Raw genomic sequence first — 15,763 nt, 5'->3', positions numbered from 1 at the left:
AAAATTATTATGACTGTTAAATTGACAAATGGTTTTAATTTGACTTTTACAGAAGTTTTGTATTATGAGTATATCAACAAGTACGAGTGAAGCTCGTACTTTGATCAGTTGGGACCAGTAGAAATTTTCCTTAATTTTTCCACTGTATTTATTTTTAATATTTATTTCGATTTAAAAGTCGCGCCAAGATTCGTCCCCTAGCGGCAAGGACTAACTTTTTACGTGTGCCCCGAGATGTCGCTAGGTATGCCCATTACATCAACCACTTTTTGAGTAGTCTGTAGACATTTTCCTTTTAATAGATCCTTATTGGAGTTTCCACTTTCCAAAGGAGTTGCAGTTACAAGTATTATTGAACTTTTCACTTTGGAAGTAATATTCTTGGATTATATACGATACTATTGGATTTTTCACGTGATCTGAGCCTTCATTTTAGGATTTTCTGTTCAGCTACACCATTGCAATTCAATTGCTTTGAATGGCGTTCCTCGTGGTGGAATTTAAACTGAGAATTTACGAAAACGGTGCCAAGACAAAAAATTTAATTTGTCAGGACTCAAAGCTGCCATAATTCCTTTTAAAATCGTTTTTTCATTCTTACAATAGCGTTAAAATTAACGGAGATATCGCTGAAAAACCACGTTTTTCTTTAGAAAGTTTTTTAAATACAATTCAAGTCGAAATGACTATTGAAAATTGTTGAGCAGTTGCTCCGACAACGCTACTCACCACGTTATATGTCTTACAAGCTTTGAGTCTACGGTTTTACGGAGCTCTTATCACATCATGTTTCACAGAACCATGATGTGATAAGTGCGAATTTAAGTATGCTTTAATATATATTATGATTGCAGTTTTACTGAAATCAGACCCATAGGAAAAAAGTTTTAGTAGTCACGTGACCCTAAAACTCAATATTTTAAAAATTTGATACAAACCAATAATTATACCCTAAACCAAACCCAAATACCAAATTTCATTCAAAACGGGCAAATACCAGAAAAGTAAAAAAAAAATACCCATTAAATCCCGATTAGATTTTTTTTTTATCATTAGGACCCACTGTGTTGTAATTTATGTCTAGCAAAATGCCTTGTATAGACCACTGTGTCGCATGAATATTATAATAATACACGGAAAATGGTAAAACGTCAAAACGTTGCGAATTATCACGGCTAAAAGAACCCGATTTGGTAAAAGATATGCACATATTCGGATTCTTCAGAGTCTCTTGAATAATTCCGTATCAATTTCAGGAAGTTCTGAGCTATTTTAAGCATTTTATCAATGAAATTAGGAAGCAAGTCCGAGCCGATTCATCCACGCTGACGCCATGTTGTCAAAACCGCCGTAAAAGTCCGCATTAAAATCGCGCGTAGACGTCAAAATTGACCATTTTCAGACGATGATTTCGGGTATAAAAAAAGGTTTTTACCTTATGAATTGTACATGGAAAAATAGTATAAAGCCTTAAGAACAGTTTAACATCAATTCTAGACCGATTCCAATCGGTTTTAGTAGTTAAATTTCGATTATAAAAAGGGTCTTATTTTAGGTGGAAACGGGCGAAAATCGCCGGTTTCGTTGCCATGGAGACGCCGGCCATATGACTCGAACGTAGCTCTTGTGTGGTTAGATTTTTAGCGATTTTTCGTACTTGGGACTTTTTTGAAAAAAAATTACTTTTAGGGTACTTGTAAAAATAGGGAAAAAATTAAATTTTAGTATGTTATAGTAAAATGAATGGCGCATCTGCTCGATTGATTTTCGTTTTTCTATCACATACCGGGTGCGCACAATTAATTTCCAAAGTCAAAAAATTTAAAAAAATTCATACCTCAAAAACGGTTTTACTTAGAAGTACGGTTGAAATTGCAAAACATTCTGCTTATCACACGCTAGAAACCGCCTATAAGCGATTTGGCTCTAAGTCGCGCCACTAAAAAGTTATTAAGGCTAGAAAAAAAAAGTGTAAAAAAGGGTATTTTCAACTGAGCACTGCTCACCCTGTATAAATGATAGCGTTAAATATAATACTTTGTTTTATTCGGAAAGAGTGTAGGTTTAATTAATCCAAATGAAATTTTTTTAAATTTTGCACCGTAAAAATTTTACACAGAAAAACTAAAAAAAATCAATTTTTTTGGGTTTTTTTGATTTTTTTCCCAAAAAAAAAAGATTTTTTCAAAAAAAGTCCTTAATAAAAATTGTAGTTCTTGATAAGGCAAACATATCTTCTGTGGGTCATTATTTCCGGAAAACAACTGTTAAACCGTCAGAGGGGCTAGAATATCACTCATGTCCAAATACCAAAAAAGTAAAAAAAAAAAAAAATTACCACATAAAATAATAATACCCATTAAATCCCGATTAGATTTTTTTTTTTTTATCATTAGGACCCACTGTGTTGTAATTTATGTCTAGCAAAATGCCTTGTATAGACCACTGTGTCGCATGAATATTATAATAATACACGAAAAATGGTAAAACGTCAAAACGTTGCGAATTATCACGGCTAAAAGAACCCGATTTGGTAAAAGATATGCACATATTCGGATTCTCCAGAGTCTCTTGAATAATTCCGTATCAATTTCAGGAAGTTCTGAGCTATTTTAAGCATTTTATCAATGAAATTAGGAAGCAAGTCCGAGCCGATTCATCCACGCTGACGCCATGTTGTCAAAACCGCCGTAAAAGTCGGCATTAAAATCGCGCGTAGACGTCAAAATTGACCATTTTCAGACGATGATTTCGGGTATAAAAAAAGGTTTTTACCTTATGATTTGTGCATGGAAAAATAGTATAAAGCCTTAAGAACAGTTTAACATCCATTCTGGACCGATTCCAATCGGTTTTAGTAGTTAAATTTCGATTATAAAAAGGGTCTTATTTTAGGTGGAAACGGGCGAAAATCGCCGGTTTCGTTGCCATGGAGACGCCGGCCATATGACTCGAACGTAGCTCTTGTGTGGTTAGATTTTTAGGGATTTTTCGTACTTGGGACTTTTTTGAAAAAAAATTACTTCTAGGGTACTTGTAAAAATAGGAAAAAAATGAAATTTTAGTATGTTATAGTAAAATAAATGGCGCATCTGCTCGATTGGTTTTGGTTCTTCTATCACATATAGGTTGCGCACAATTAATTTCCAAAGTCAAAAAATGTTAAAAAATTCATAAATCAAAAACGGTTTTACTTAGAAGTACGGTTAAAATTGCAAAACATTCTGCTTATCACACGCTAGAAACCGCCCATAAGCCATTTGGCTCTAAGTGGCACCACTAAAAAGTTATTAGTGCTGGAAAAAAAAATGTGTAAAAAAGGGTATTTTCAACTGAGCACTGCTCACCCTGTATAAATGATAGCGTTAAATATAATACTTTGTTTTATTCGGAAAGAGTGTAGGTTTAATTAATCCAAATGAAATTTTTTTAAATTTTGCACCGTAAAAATTTTACACAGAAAAACTAAAAAAAATCAATTTTTTTGGGTTTTTTTGATTTTTTTCCCAAAAAAAAAGATTTTTTCAAAAAAAGTCCTTAATAAAAATTGTAGTTCTTGATAAGGCAAACATATCTTCTGTGGGTCATTATTTCCGGAAAACAACTGTTAAACCGTCAGAGGGGCTAGAATATCACTCATGTCCAAATACCAAAAAAGTAAAAAAAAAAAAAATTACCACATAAAATAATAATACCCATTAAATCCCGATTAGATTTTTTTTTTTATCATTAGGACCCACTGTGTTGTAATTTATGTCTAGCAAAATGCCTTGTATAGACCACTGTGTCGCATGAATATTATAATAATACACGAAAAATGGTAAAACGTCAAAACGTTGCGAATTATCACGGCTAAAAGAACCCGATTTGGTAAAAGATATGCACATATTCGGATTCTCCAGAGTCTCTTAAATAATTCCGTATCAATTTCAGGAAGTTCTGAGCTATTTTAAGCATTTTATCAATGAAATTAGGAAGCAAGTCCGAGCCGATTCACCCACGTTGACGCCATGTTGTCAAAACCGCCGTAAAAGTCGGCATTAAAATCGCGCGTAGACGTCAAAATCGACCATTTTCAGACGATGATTTCGGGTATAAAAAAAGGTTTTTACCTTATGATTTGTACATGGAAAAATAGTATAAAGCCTTAGGAACAGTTTAACATCAATTCTCGACCGATTCCAATCGGTTTTAATAGTTAAATTTCGATTATAAAAAGGGTCTTATTTTAGGTGGAAACGGGCGAAAATCGCCGATTTCGTTGCCATGGAGACGCCGGCCATAGGTGACTCGAACGTAGCTCTTGTGTGGTTAGATTTTTAGCGATTTTTCGTACTTGGGACTTTTTTGAAAAAAAATTACTTTTAGGGTACTTGTAAAAATAGGGAAAAAATTAAATTTTAGTATGTTATAGTAAAATGAATGGCGCATCTGCTCGATTGGTTTTGGTTCTTCTATCACATACCGGGTGCGCACAATTAATTTCCAAAGTCAAAAAATGTTAAAAAATTCATAACTCAAAAACGGTTTTACTTAGAAGTACGGTTGAAATTGCAAAACATTCTGCTTATCACACGCTAGAAACCGCCCATAAGCCATTTGGCTCTAAGTGGCGCCACTAAAAAGTTATTAAGGCTAGAAAAAAAAATGTGTAAAAAAGGGTATTTTCAACTGAGCACTGCTCACCCTGTATAAATGATAGCGTTAAATTTAATACTTTGTTTTATTCAGAAAGAGTGTAGGTTTAATTAATCCAAATGAAATTTTTTTAAATTTTGCACCGTAAAAATTTTACACAGAAAAACTAAAAAAAATCAATTTTTTTGGGTTTTTTTGATTTTTTCCCAAAAAAAAAAAGATTTTTTCAAAAAAAATCCTTAATAAAAATTGTAGTTCTCGATAAGGCAAACATATCTTCTGTGAGTCATTATTTCCGGAAAACAACTGTTAAACCGTCAGAGAGGCTAGAATATCACTCATATCTGAAACTTTGGACGTTAAAAAAAAATACTTCCCGTATGCTGAGAATAACCAAAAACTATACTGCACTATCTCACATAAACTCTAATCGATCCGTGAAGTTTCATAACATTCAAAGAAGCGTTGCGACCTGTAGCGAATTTCCATTGAAAAAATTTGAAGAAAAAAATTATTGATTTTGAAGGCGTCCTAGTTCTTAACAAAAAAACAAATGAAAATCTGTAAACAATCAAGTGGTATCCCGATATTTCTAGATTATAAAAAGGTAAAAATCATTTTTCTATCCTAATTAGAAAAAAAGTTATAGGCACTTTTATCCGACGAGTCGTGCGAAAACTTCCAAAAAGACGCGGCCCTCTATAAGAGGGCTTACTCTTATAACAATTTAATTAAACACTATTAAGTTAAACATAAAAAAATATTTAGAAAAACTTTAATGGATCACTATTAATGGTTTAAAATCAATTCTTTTCCTTAGTTTTTAGACCAAACACTTTTTTAAGAGAAAAACGGGAAACAAATGTATTATAAAACTTTATATGCCATAACTTTTACGAGCCAATCATAGTTACGATAGTTAAATAAAAGTGCTTCAAATATAAAAGTAATAAAATTATAACTTTATAGCTTGCGCCGAGATAGCTCTATTCTATCCGAAGTTATATGGATTGAAGCAGAACATCAAAAAATCAAGAGAGAGAAAACCCTGGCAGCATAGAAACACCTGCGATAAAAGTATTTCTAAATGGATTTTCCTTTAAAATTCACAATAACAATCGTATCAGAAACCGTTCCCTTCCCTGAAGTTATATTTTTTTAAATCAGATAAAAATACACCTTCGATTTCAAATAAACCCCCGCTGATAATATCTAAAAGGATCCTTTATACTGCATAGGGTTTTATTAAGTTTATTGAATGGAGACGCGACTCCCCATTTTCCTTTTATCTGCCAGATAAACAAGAAAAATGTAGATATCCAGTTTGACAAAATCAGTTCTTTTTCCGAATATATTAAAATACAGTTTCAGTGGATTTATACGAATAAACTTCGAATACGATTGCTGCTGAAAAATCGTTGAGAAATACAGCAATTTGTTCGGAAAATATGGAGTATATATTTTTGAATTTTATACTCAATTTTACCTGAAATATCCTATCCACTTTCTCTTTAACGGTATCCTCGTCTATACAAGGCTCAGCTAATTTCCCCATAAGGTCATACACAGAACTGACGATATCAGTCATTTCCTCTCTAGTGATGAACCCGTCTCTGTTAATATCGTAAAGTGAGAATGCCCACCGTAGTTTTTCTTCTAGGGACCCTCGCGACAGGATCGAGAGGTTTTGGACGAAATCCTATAAATAAAAAAAGAAACAGTTGGTCCATAAAGTTATGCCTGAATTTTTTTCTCTAAAAGAAACCTTTTATCAAGCGGCAAAAAAAATATCCTTTTTCATCACTTTATATTTCTCTACAACGTGTTAACCGCACATAAAGAACTAAAAGTAAATAAGGAAACAGCCTCAAATGTATCTTTAGATTGCTTTACTCCCGAAAGGCTCAGCTCGCGTCTACCAGATTTCAAGTAAAAGGAAAACCGGTTTACATAATGTTTTAGAAGGCTCGAGGGACCGCCGGGGGTTTCTGCACTTGTGGTAGATATCTTTTAAGGGTTTCTTGTATACCGACGACGAAGGAATACGGATTTTTTCCTTTTTAGGGGATTGATAGCTCGAGAATAGATCAGCCCACAAAAAAAGGAATTAATCCAGTATCCCCTATAAGACTTTTGCTATTTACCTATAAAAATACGAATTCCTTTAAAAGGGATATATCCTCGATTTTATTTAAATTCTGATTTTGTCATTGCAAAAAATTGATTTTCCGCGATTTTTTTTTTGGTTTATGGTCACCATACTTTCTCTATAATTGGTTTGACATTAGCTGCCTTTAGGCTTAATGGGGTATATCCCTTGTTCACCACGTTTTGGAGAATGGAAAAAGTTCAGCTTTCTATGGGACATACTTCTCCAATTAAATAGTACCCCGCTTTACCTTCATGAGGTCTTGGCAGCGGTACTCATTCTATCGCTGATTTTGGATGGTAGGTTTTGTAGTGTGTCATCGATATTCGAGTATTTCTTTTAATTTAACCGGCTAATATTTTTAAACTTTGAACAGCGCATTTTTTTCAACTAAGTCAGTCTCCGTCCATTTGACAATTCCAAGCATGTATGTCAGATATAAGTGTTATTGACTTTAACCATATTCTCACCATTCAGCCTTGATTTCAAGATATTGCTGAAAACCAAAGTATTTGTGTATCTCATCCTATTTACAGGGACGTTTAGGACCTTCCAGTTCACGAATCAACCCCTTAAATATTAGCACGTCTTTAAGGAACACCCTGTATATCTAGTTTTTAAACTAGATTACTACACATCAAATATTTGATGAAATTCTTTGGAAAAATGACTGTTTTTTGTCCATATTATCCAATGTAATAACGCCGCTTTCATACTAAATATTTATGCATAAAATTATATCAAACTTAAATAAACAGTGTTATTAAATTAAATATTGAATATATACATATTTTCTGCAAAAACAATGCTTTTTATCTAAACAACCCTTACCCCCCACCCACCACAAATATTTGCCCAGTAAGAAATTCTTTTGAAAAATCACGTTTTTCGTCAGTAATATTTAATCTAATAGTACTGTTTTTGTAATAAATATTTATTAATAAACATATATATAATTACATCAGATTTAAATAAAAAAACTGTGTTATTAGGTTGGATATTAACGATGAAACTAGCTGTTATTCATGCGTATTATTTTTTGAAATTATTTTTGTTCATGCTATGAGTAAGTATAATAAAAAACAGTTTTTTTGCACAAAATAATTGCCCGAGAAAAAATACTTGTTTAGAAAATTATAAGTGGTAAAAATCTATAGTTTTCTCACATATCCTAAGGTTTTCGACTAAAAAGTGAAAAAATCCTATTTTATTTCTTGAAAAAGTATCGCTATAAAAATTGCAGCAGTTGCAGTGCTATTTTTATCGCAAATAAGTGAAAATTCAGTTTTTTTAAGATAAGTCAATTTTTTTGAACAAATTTTAGATATTTTTGGTTCTGAAAAACTTTTCATTATCTAGGTTCAAAAATACAGCTTTTAATTAAAACTATTGGTATATTTATCAACCGTATGTAGTCAAGGTATATTTATTATACCATAAAATATACGTATAACGTATACGATTCTCTTTAACATAGGGAGAAAATTTTGGCATTTAAAATTGACAAGGTCTAGTCTTCACTACACCTCGAATATGTGATAAAATGACCTTGATATCACATATATGTCACTGTGTAACATACGATAGAATTTTCTTACACGTTATAGTGTGATAATGAAATATCATACACAAAGAGATATAGAAAAAAATAGGAAATGCATAAACTTGTATGAAACAATAATTATACCAAATAAGATATACAATTTAAAAAAACTCAATACAAATTTCCGCAAAACTAAACAGGTATTTAAAAAATAAAATTTATTTTAGAGAAATTCAGTGGTGCACTTTTTTTTAATTAAATAATACACACCGCACAAAAATTATCGCATCACTTATTATTTCTTAAATATTTTAAATTTTTTGCCTGTTTTTTAACATTTTATTGATATTGATAATTAAATCACCAAATAATACGACTTTTGCAACATTTATTTTAAATCAGTTCAATCTACAGAGGACAAACATTTTGATTTACCAAAACATACAAAAATCAAAAAAATTTTACAAAACATGTATACAAAAAAAAAGAACTTTATTTAAGCCAATGAAATTCTAATAGCTTGTGTGGCTCTAATTACAGCTTCCATTCGTCTTCGTAGGCTTCTAAACAGGTTCTGGAGGTATTCTTGCGGCACGTTTGCCCAGAAGTCAAAAAGAACATTTTGAAGATTATCTAGTGTTCTTATTGGTGCTGAATTTACCATACTAGATGGTCCCAGACATGTTCTATCGGATTAAGGCCCGGGCTACGTGCAAGCCAATTTAGGGTGGGTATCTCGACCTCTTCTAAGTATGGACGATCATTATCATGCATTAGCACAGAATTAACACCGATATATGGCATATAGGGTACTACATGGGGTTCTAGGATATCGGTTATCTACCTGTCAGCATTTAGTCTTCCATTATTCACTGGTAATAGCTCCGTGCGACCCTCAAAAGAAATTCTTCTCCAAACCATGATAGAGCCACCACCAAAGCTTTCAGTTTGACAAAAATTAACCTGATCGTGCCGTTCACCACGTCGCGTCGCCTATACGAGGTTTGTCCGGAAAGTACTTATAAAATGTTCGTGGCGTCGTATCTATGCGTAAGGGAGACCGTCGATTGACAGTAAGGATGATAGCTGAGAAACTGTTAATACCTAAAACAATCGTCCACGAAATCCTGACAGGATCAGGCAAGTGGATCATTCATCACGACAACGGGCCTGCACACACATCTCTCGTTGTGCGTGAGTTTTTTGCTAGGAGCTCAATCATTGTGACAGAACACCAGCCTTATTCACCCGATTTAGCCCCTTGTGACTTTTTTCTGTTTGCAAATGCAAAATGGTGCTTCGGAGGCGGCACTTGGGTGATGTGGAAGCCATCAAGTCCGAAACGACACGGCAATTGAAGAGCCCAACACCTGAAGACTTCCAGCGATCATACCAACAGTGGAAACGGCGTTGGCAAAAGTGCATCTTGTCTCAGGGGGAGTACTTTGAAGAAAACCATATTAAAATTTCTGAATAATTGTAAAATAAAAATATTATTCCACTTTTATACGTATTTTCCGGACAAACCTCGTATCCTGGTACACGCCTATCTGATGAATAGAGACAAAGTTTTGATTCATCCGTGAATAAAATATTGGACCAATCTTGAATATTCCAATTTGCGTGTTCTCTAGCAAATTGCAATCTTGCTATTCGATGTTCTCTGGTAAGACGTGGATCTCTAGCTGGCACTCTGGCTCGTAAACCTGCTTCTCTCAGCCTATTTCGAACTGTCTGTAGGCTTATTTCAACAGATCTGTTTGCAGTCTTCTAGAGGTAGTATGCCTAATTCTTAAAGCCGTTAACCGTTAAGTAACGATCAAGTTACCCTTCTGCGGCCTTGTCCGGGTCGTCTGGATAGTTGTCCTGTTTCTTGGTAGCGATTAACAACTCTGAATATGGTGCTTTGTTGAACTCCCATTATCCGAGCGACGTATCTTTGACTGCGGCCATCTTCTATGAGCGCAATGATTCTAGCGGCTTCTTCATTAGTCACATGTCTTGTTAAACGTTCAGGCACATCCATTATTAACAATAAATTTAAATTTTCACTTTAGAATAACACTATTTGCTTAGAACGTTTTCGATCTCAATGCATTCGCCAACACAGGAATAATCTACGCGAGCATTTTTGCATCAAAAAAATATGTAAGAAATTCTGATCATTTTTTGTCCATGATAAGAAACCAGAAATATCTTTTAAGTTGATACATATACAGATTGTCCCAAAAAATTATAAAAATATCTTAAAATACTAGTGATGCGATAATTTTTGTGGGGTGTGTATTTAGGATAAAGCCCCTATGGACGCCATTGGTAATTTTTTTTTCTTAGTACGTCGAAAAATGCCCCCTGATGCATAAAACACCTCTACAAATTAAAAAAAATCTCCATATACCATACTTAAACGTTTACCATAAATATAATTTTAAATTCCTCAACGTATATCAGGCGGACATTTTATCCGATAGTTATAGTTAAGTTCAACCAAAAATATACATCTGGTGTAAAGCAAAAATAAACGTTTATTTAACTATCGTGTGTTGTTTGGGTAAAGGCATGAAAAGTATTTTTTAGAATAAAGGAGGAAAAAAGTTTTTTTTACTATAAAGGAGAGCAAATAAAAGACCATTATTTGATACCCCAAAAAATGCATGAAATATCTGGCAAACTGAAAAAAGTACTTCTAAAAAATATTACCAGTTATCGGAAGTAAATTAAAAATAATGTCAAATATGCCAAATAAACCGAAAAATTACCTGAAATATCAAAAAAGTTATTTTCAATTCACGGAAGCAATTAAATGGAACAAAATCACAACAAAGAAACAGAAGTATCGAAAAGCAGAAGAAAAAAACTTTCATGATTAATTCTCTCTGATTTCAAGTATAAATTCAGTGGTGCTGTGAGCGCCTCTTAGCATTTGTCTACTCTAAAATCCAGGCTTGTGTCCTTGGAAAAGAGTTGAGTGGTTTTGAGAAAGGATGTTTTATCCGATCTGTTAGTAGATCATATTAGGTACACATTAAGGGAATTTTTTGTATACCTATGTTTGCGAGGCAAGTTATAGGACTATATTTTGCTGGGTTGTGTCTCGTTATCCTTTGAAAGGAGGCACGTTAAACCTTGTGTGAAGAATCTTGAAACTAAAGTAGAGGTTTGAAAAAATGTATGTTCAAACACGCTGTTAATGTCGCGAGTTTTTACCGAAAGCTTTAAATTCCATCTTTGCCAGCTGCCTTCCAGTTATGAGAGTTGGAGATTTTTGTAATTCTTCTTTTTCTTCTTCTTCTTTTTATTAATATTATAGCTTACAGTTCCAAGGCTTAAAATGTCATTATTAATGTTATGCTTTTAGGTTTCTTCATCGGACTATAGCGGTAATATCCCCCCTTTTTGCATATCGCTTAGCAATCGGTTTTATTTCAACTAGTTTTAATAAACAGGTTTCATTCAGTTTGCCAGCCAGCGGTCTGTATTTTTAATGTTTTTCAATGTAGGTTTTCCTTACCTATGTTTTCATCAAGAGATGTTGCCAATTTAATTATTATGGTCCTTTGGTTGTGTTTGTCTAGGATTATTAGATACGTTTAGACCATAAAGTAAAATATGCGAATGTCAAATGATGTTGCACGTTTCGGACACCTTATTTTTTACACCTAGTAGTTCCAATGCCTAGAAAGGGCGGCGCCACAGCCCTTTCTAGGCATTGTGGATATTAACATTTTATATTTTCCCCATTTTCATAGGTTTTCAATCAATCGCTTTATTGTCAAAAAATTTTACAATTTGTAGACAAAGCTGATAACTAAAGTAAACATAAAAATAAACAAAACACACAAAAATAAAATAAAACTAGTAAAACAAATATACAAACTTATACAAATGAATAATTGATATATAATGAGATATTATTATAACCTGATATATAAGAGAGACTTATATATCAGGTGTTTTGTGTATGTTATGGTCTGATGATGCTCTAGTCGAGCGAAACATGTAACCTTCGTTATTTTATTAAATGTATTTGTGATGCTGTAGATTTTGTGTTTTTTACCTTTTATAAAAGTGTATGACCAGCATCTTTGGGATAATGGATGAATTTTTCGAGTTAGCTATATCATTGATAAATATGAGAAACAAAACAGGGAAAACTCCACATTCTATTGCAAGAAGACATCGTAGCATCAATCCTCACAGAAAGAAACCATTCTTTAAAAAAATTAACTGTAAAATAAACAGTTTAATTAGTCAAAATGTAGGCTACTACATTTTGACTAATTACTATACAGTTTTCCATGAATCAAACTGTAGACATTTTTCAGGTAAGTACATCTTAAAAGGTTGTTTCTACAATTATAACAATTTTGCATCCTTAACCTGTAATTGTGAAAAACCAATTTCTAAAGGCAAATGTTGTTTTTATTTGTATTTTACCATAATAACGAAATACATTTTTGCGCTGACATGTAACATGATTGTCAAATAGAAATATATTAGATATTAAAAAAAAACAGGAATTATTAACCGACAGAGCAATTATTTTCCTCTTAAATGATCCAGTTGAGCTTTTAAAACTGTAATATCGGTAGCATGAAAAATTTGCATAATTTATGGGTATCCCATTTAAAATAAGAAAATTAATATCCACTTCCAACACGTCTTTTGCCCTTTTACTTCTTCGACATTTTATTTATGGATAGGGTTTTCTTGAACCTTAAATGCACCATAACCATAACGAAAAACGCACTTCTTTAGAAAAATATGAAATTGATTGACCCTAAAACTAATAGATCTTTAATCTTTCCTGCTAAACTCCATGCATCCTTTTTCAAAAAAATTGTTTTCACAATTTTAAATGTCAAAAAAGCAGCCAACTTAGCATTTTAATTAAACTAAAGCGTTCAAGTGGTAAACGGTTTTTAAGGTCGGTAAGGGGCGCCCTAATCAAGATTAATTACATCTCCGAACGCGGCAATATTTTCAAAAAACCGCATAGCGCAAAAACAGATGCAAATGCATGCATGAAATTACGCTGGGTTCACTTTTCATGGGTTTTTAATGAGTTTTTTCTATAAATTTAATTATTCTCTTTTTAAAATTATATCGTTTAGTTGCCTGGAAAGTGTGTCTTCGTTAAATTTAAATAAATCAACATTTTTGTCCATTAGACGTTTGAGAACATGGGAGCAAAAAAACTTTTTTAAAAACCAATATTAGCCCATCTATGAAGCGCATTCATCAACTCTCTTTTGCGACCTAAATTATTGGTAGAGTCAGATTTTTGATAACAGCAATGATACTCCTAAAATCGAAAAAAAAATATTTTAAAAGATCTGCACCAACATATACATAGTATCCTAATTCAGCTTTCTTTTTTCAACTATCCGAAGGGTGACATTAGGTTCTCAAAATTCAATGTATTATAAAAACATGGTTTATTAAAAATTAAGTTTCTTCACCCAAATGATTTCAAAAACAATCAAAAATAGAAGAATGTCTTCTTCTAATTCCCGCGAAGAAAATAATAATTTTTGTCAATTCCAGGCAATTGGAATGTATTAAATCAAAGATGTATTAAATTGGCAATTAACATGTATTAAATCCCCATATAAAAAATCAATTCTTAAAAGGATATTAGGAACAAAAAGAAGACGCAGAAGATTCAGGCTAAAAACAGTAACTTGTGGAGTAACCTTTAATATGGGAAAGATAATAAGAAGAAAAATGATTTTTTCTTCAACTCCTTGAAAGAAAAAATGATTTTATTAATTACAGACACTTGCGGAAATAAAATGTCGAGAAAATATTAAGAAATAATGGAATAAATTGACAAGTGACTGTTACAAGTGGAAAAGAAGAAGAAGAATATCCTTCTCCAACTACTTGGAAGAAAATATGATTTTTTTTTATTCTAGGCAGATGAGAAGAAAATAAAAAAAATACTAACAAGAAGATGAATAAGGTTATTTAGGCCATTATCTTTATAAAAAAAAAAAATATCTAGCTATTGATGTGACAATAACTTAATGAGTAATATGTGGAGAGTGTTAACGCACAAAATGTGTTAAATTTTATGGGACTCACAAATTACTTAAAGACTTAAACCAAAGAAAATCCAACTCACTCTTAAATTCATAATTTTGGTTGCACCTGATCCCGGTTAAAATTTTAAATTAATTCGGGCATTTTGCATTCTGTGGCGTCCGCATGAATTTCGAGTGGGCGAAAACGAGGTAGCGAACCCACGTAATTATTAAAACAGAGAGGTGAACTAAGTGCGACTTGTCAAGGCGAAAATTATAAATTGAAGTGGGATCCAGATCTGGCATTTCTGAAAACTATTGTAGAAATTATTTTTTTGAAAAACGTTAGTTCAGGTTTTATGAATATTCCGCTCAAGAATGCTCTAATATAATATTCCTATAACATACAGCACATAACATTTAAAGAATATGCTCAATATTTCACATTTTTAATAATCAAGTGCTTGAAAAAATATTTAACGTTATAAGTATGAAGTTTTCAATGTTTCATTTAATCCGGCATGTGGACGTTGTTCAAAAATCCTGGCCCTGATCGGTGCGTATAATAATTAAAAAAAATAATTACCTGCAAACGCGTAAATTGGGAGAAGGTAAGAAGCTGTCCTAAATATAAAAATCAAATATGGCGTCGGTGGATAATTAGCCGGGAAAGCCCTTAAGGGATTTTTACCCAGCTGTGCTCCATCTCCGGAAAAACTGTTTTTCCCGTATTTAATTACCTGGGAATTTTCGTCACGGATTACATCTTGTCTCGGTTACTAAATCTTTAGGGGAACAAATTTTAAATTAATTAGCGTGGGCAAATTTGCCTGGCGAACATTCAAATGAAAAAAATAACATTATTTTGATGAGTATATTCTATGATCCAAGAAAATCTATCAAATTGACAAGAAACAGTGCACGAAAAATTATTAAAAGTTTCCTTCAAGGTATATGTGTATGTACTTAATCCGTAAATTTTTGGTGAAAAATAGGCTCTTTTAATTATAAGATTATATAGTTTAAACGTATTTTGTCCTATTACTATCTGCTCGTATTACTACACCTGAAATAACTTTTATATTTATAAAGAGGATTGAAAGCCTGCGTCCTGAAATTCAGGTGCTAAGGGGACAAAACGTTGCTCAAAAGGGAGTGACAAGCTTAATAAAAAAATTGAAAAAGAGCTTATAGTCTACGGATTAAAGGCAACACAAGGAGAAAATTTAATATCGCATGTACATAGTTGTACATAATATATTATATTTTCCCAGAAACTGGACCTAAACTGTAACTTAAGGTACTTCCCTAAAACCTAAGTATCTTCCTACATAACGACATTTTACAACACGACAAAAAGTTGGAAGGTACCAAAATAATTATTACTTCAGAATATACCAAAGAGGC

General features: G+C 32.6%; 1 protein-coding gene across 6 annotated transcripts in view; it reads right to left on the bottom strand.

The window, feature by feature from the left end:
* LOC126733954 (Kv channel-interacting protein 1-like) overlaps positions 1-15,763 on the bottom strand; it is a 300,096-nt gene that overhangs the window by 12,275 nt on the left and 272,058 nt on the right. For all 6 annotated transcript variants that reach the window (XM_050437449.1, XM_050437451.1, XM_050437450.1 and 3 more), the window contains one exon: positions 6,125-6,337. In XM_050437449.1, the coding sequence (XP_050293406.1) occupies positions 6,125-6,337 (213 nt within the window). The remainder of the gene's footprint in view (positions 1-6,124; positions 6,338-15,763) is intronic.

This window comes from Anthonomus grandis, chromosome 3 (genome assembly GCF_022605725.1).
Source record: "Anthonomus grandis grandis chromosome 3, icAntGran1.3, whole genome shotgun sequence".
Classification (NCBI taxonomy): Eukaryota; Metazoa; Arthropoda; class Insecta; order Coleoptera; family Curculionidae; genus Anthonomus; species Anthonomus grandis.
Note: the sequence above shows the minus strand (reverse complement) of the source record. Positions and strands in the feature narration are given on the sequence as shown.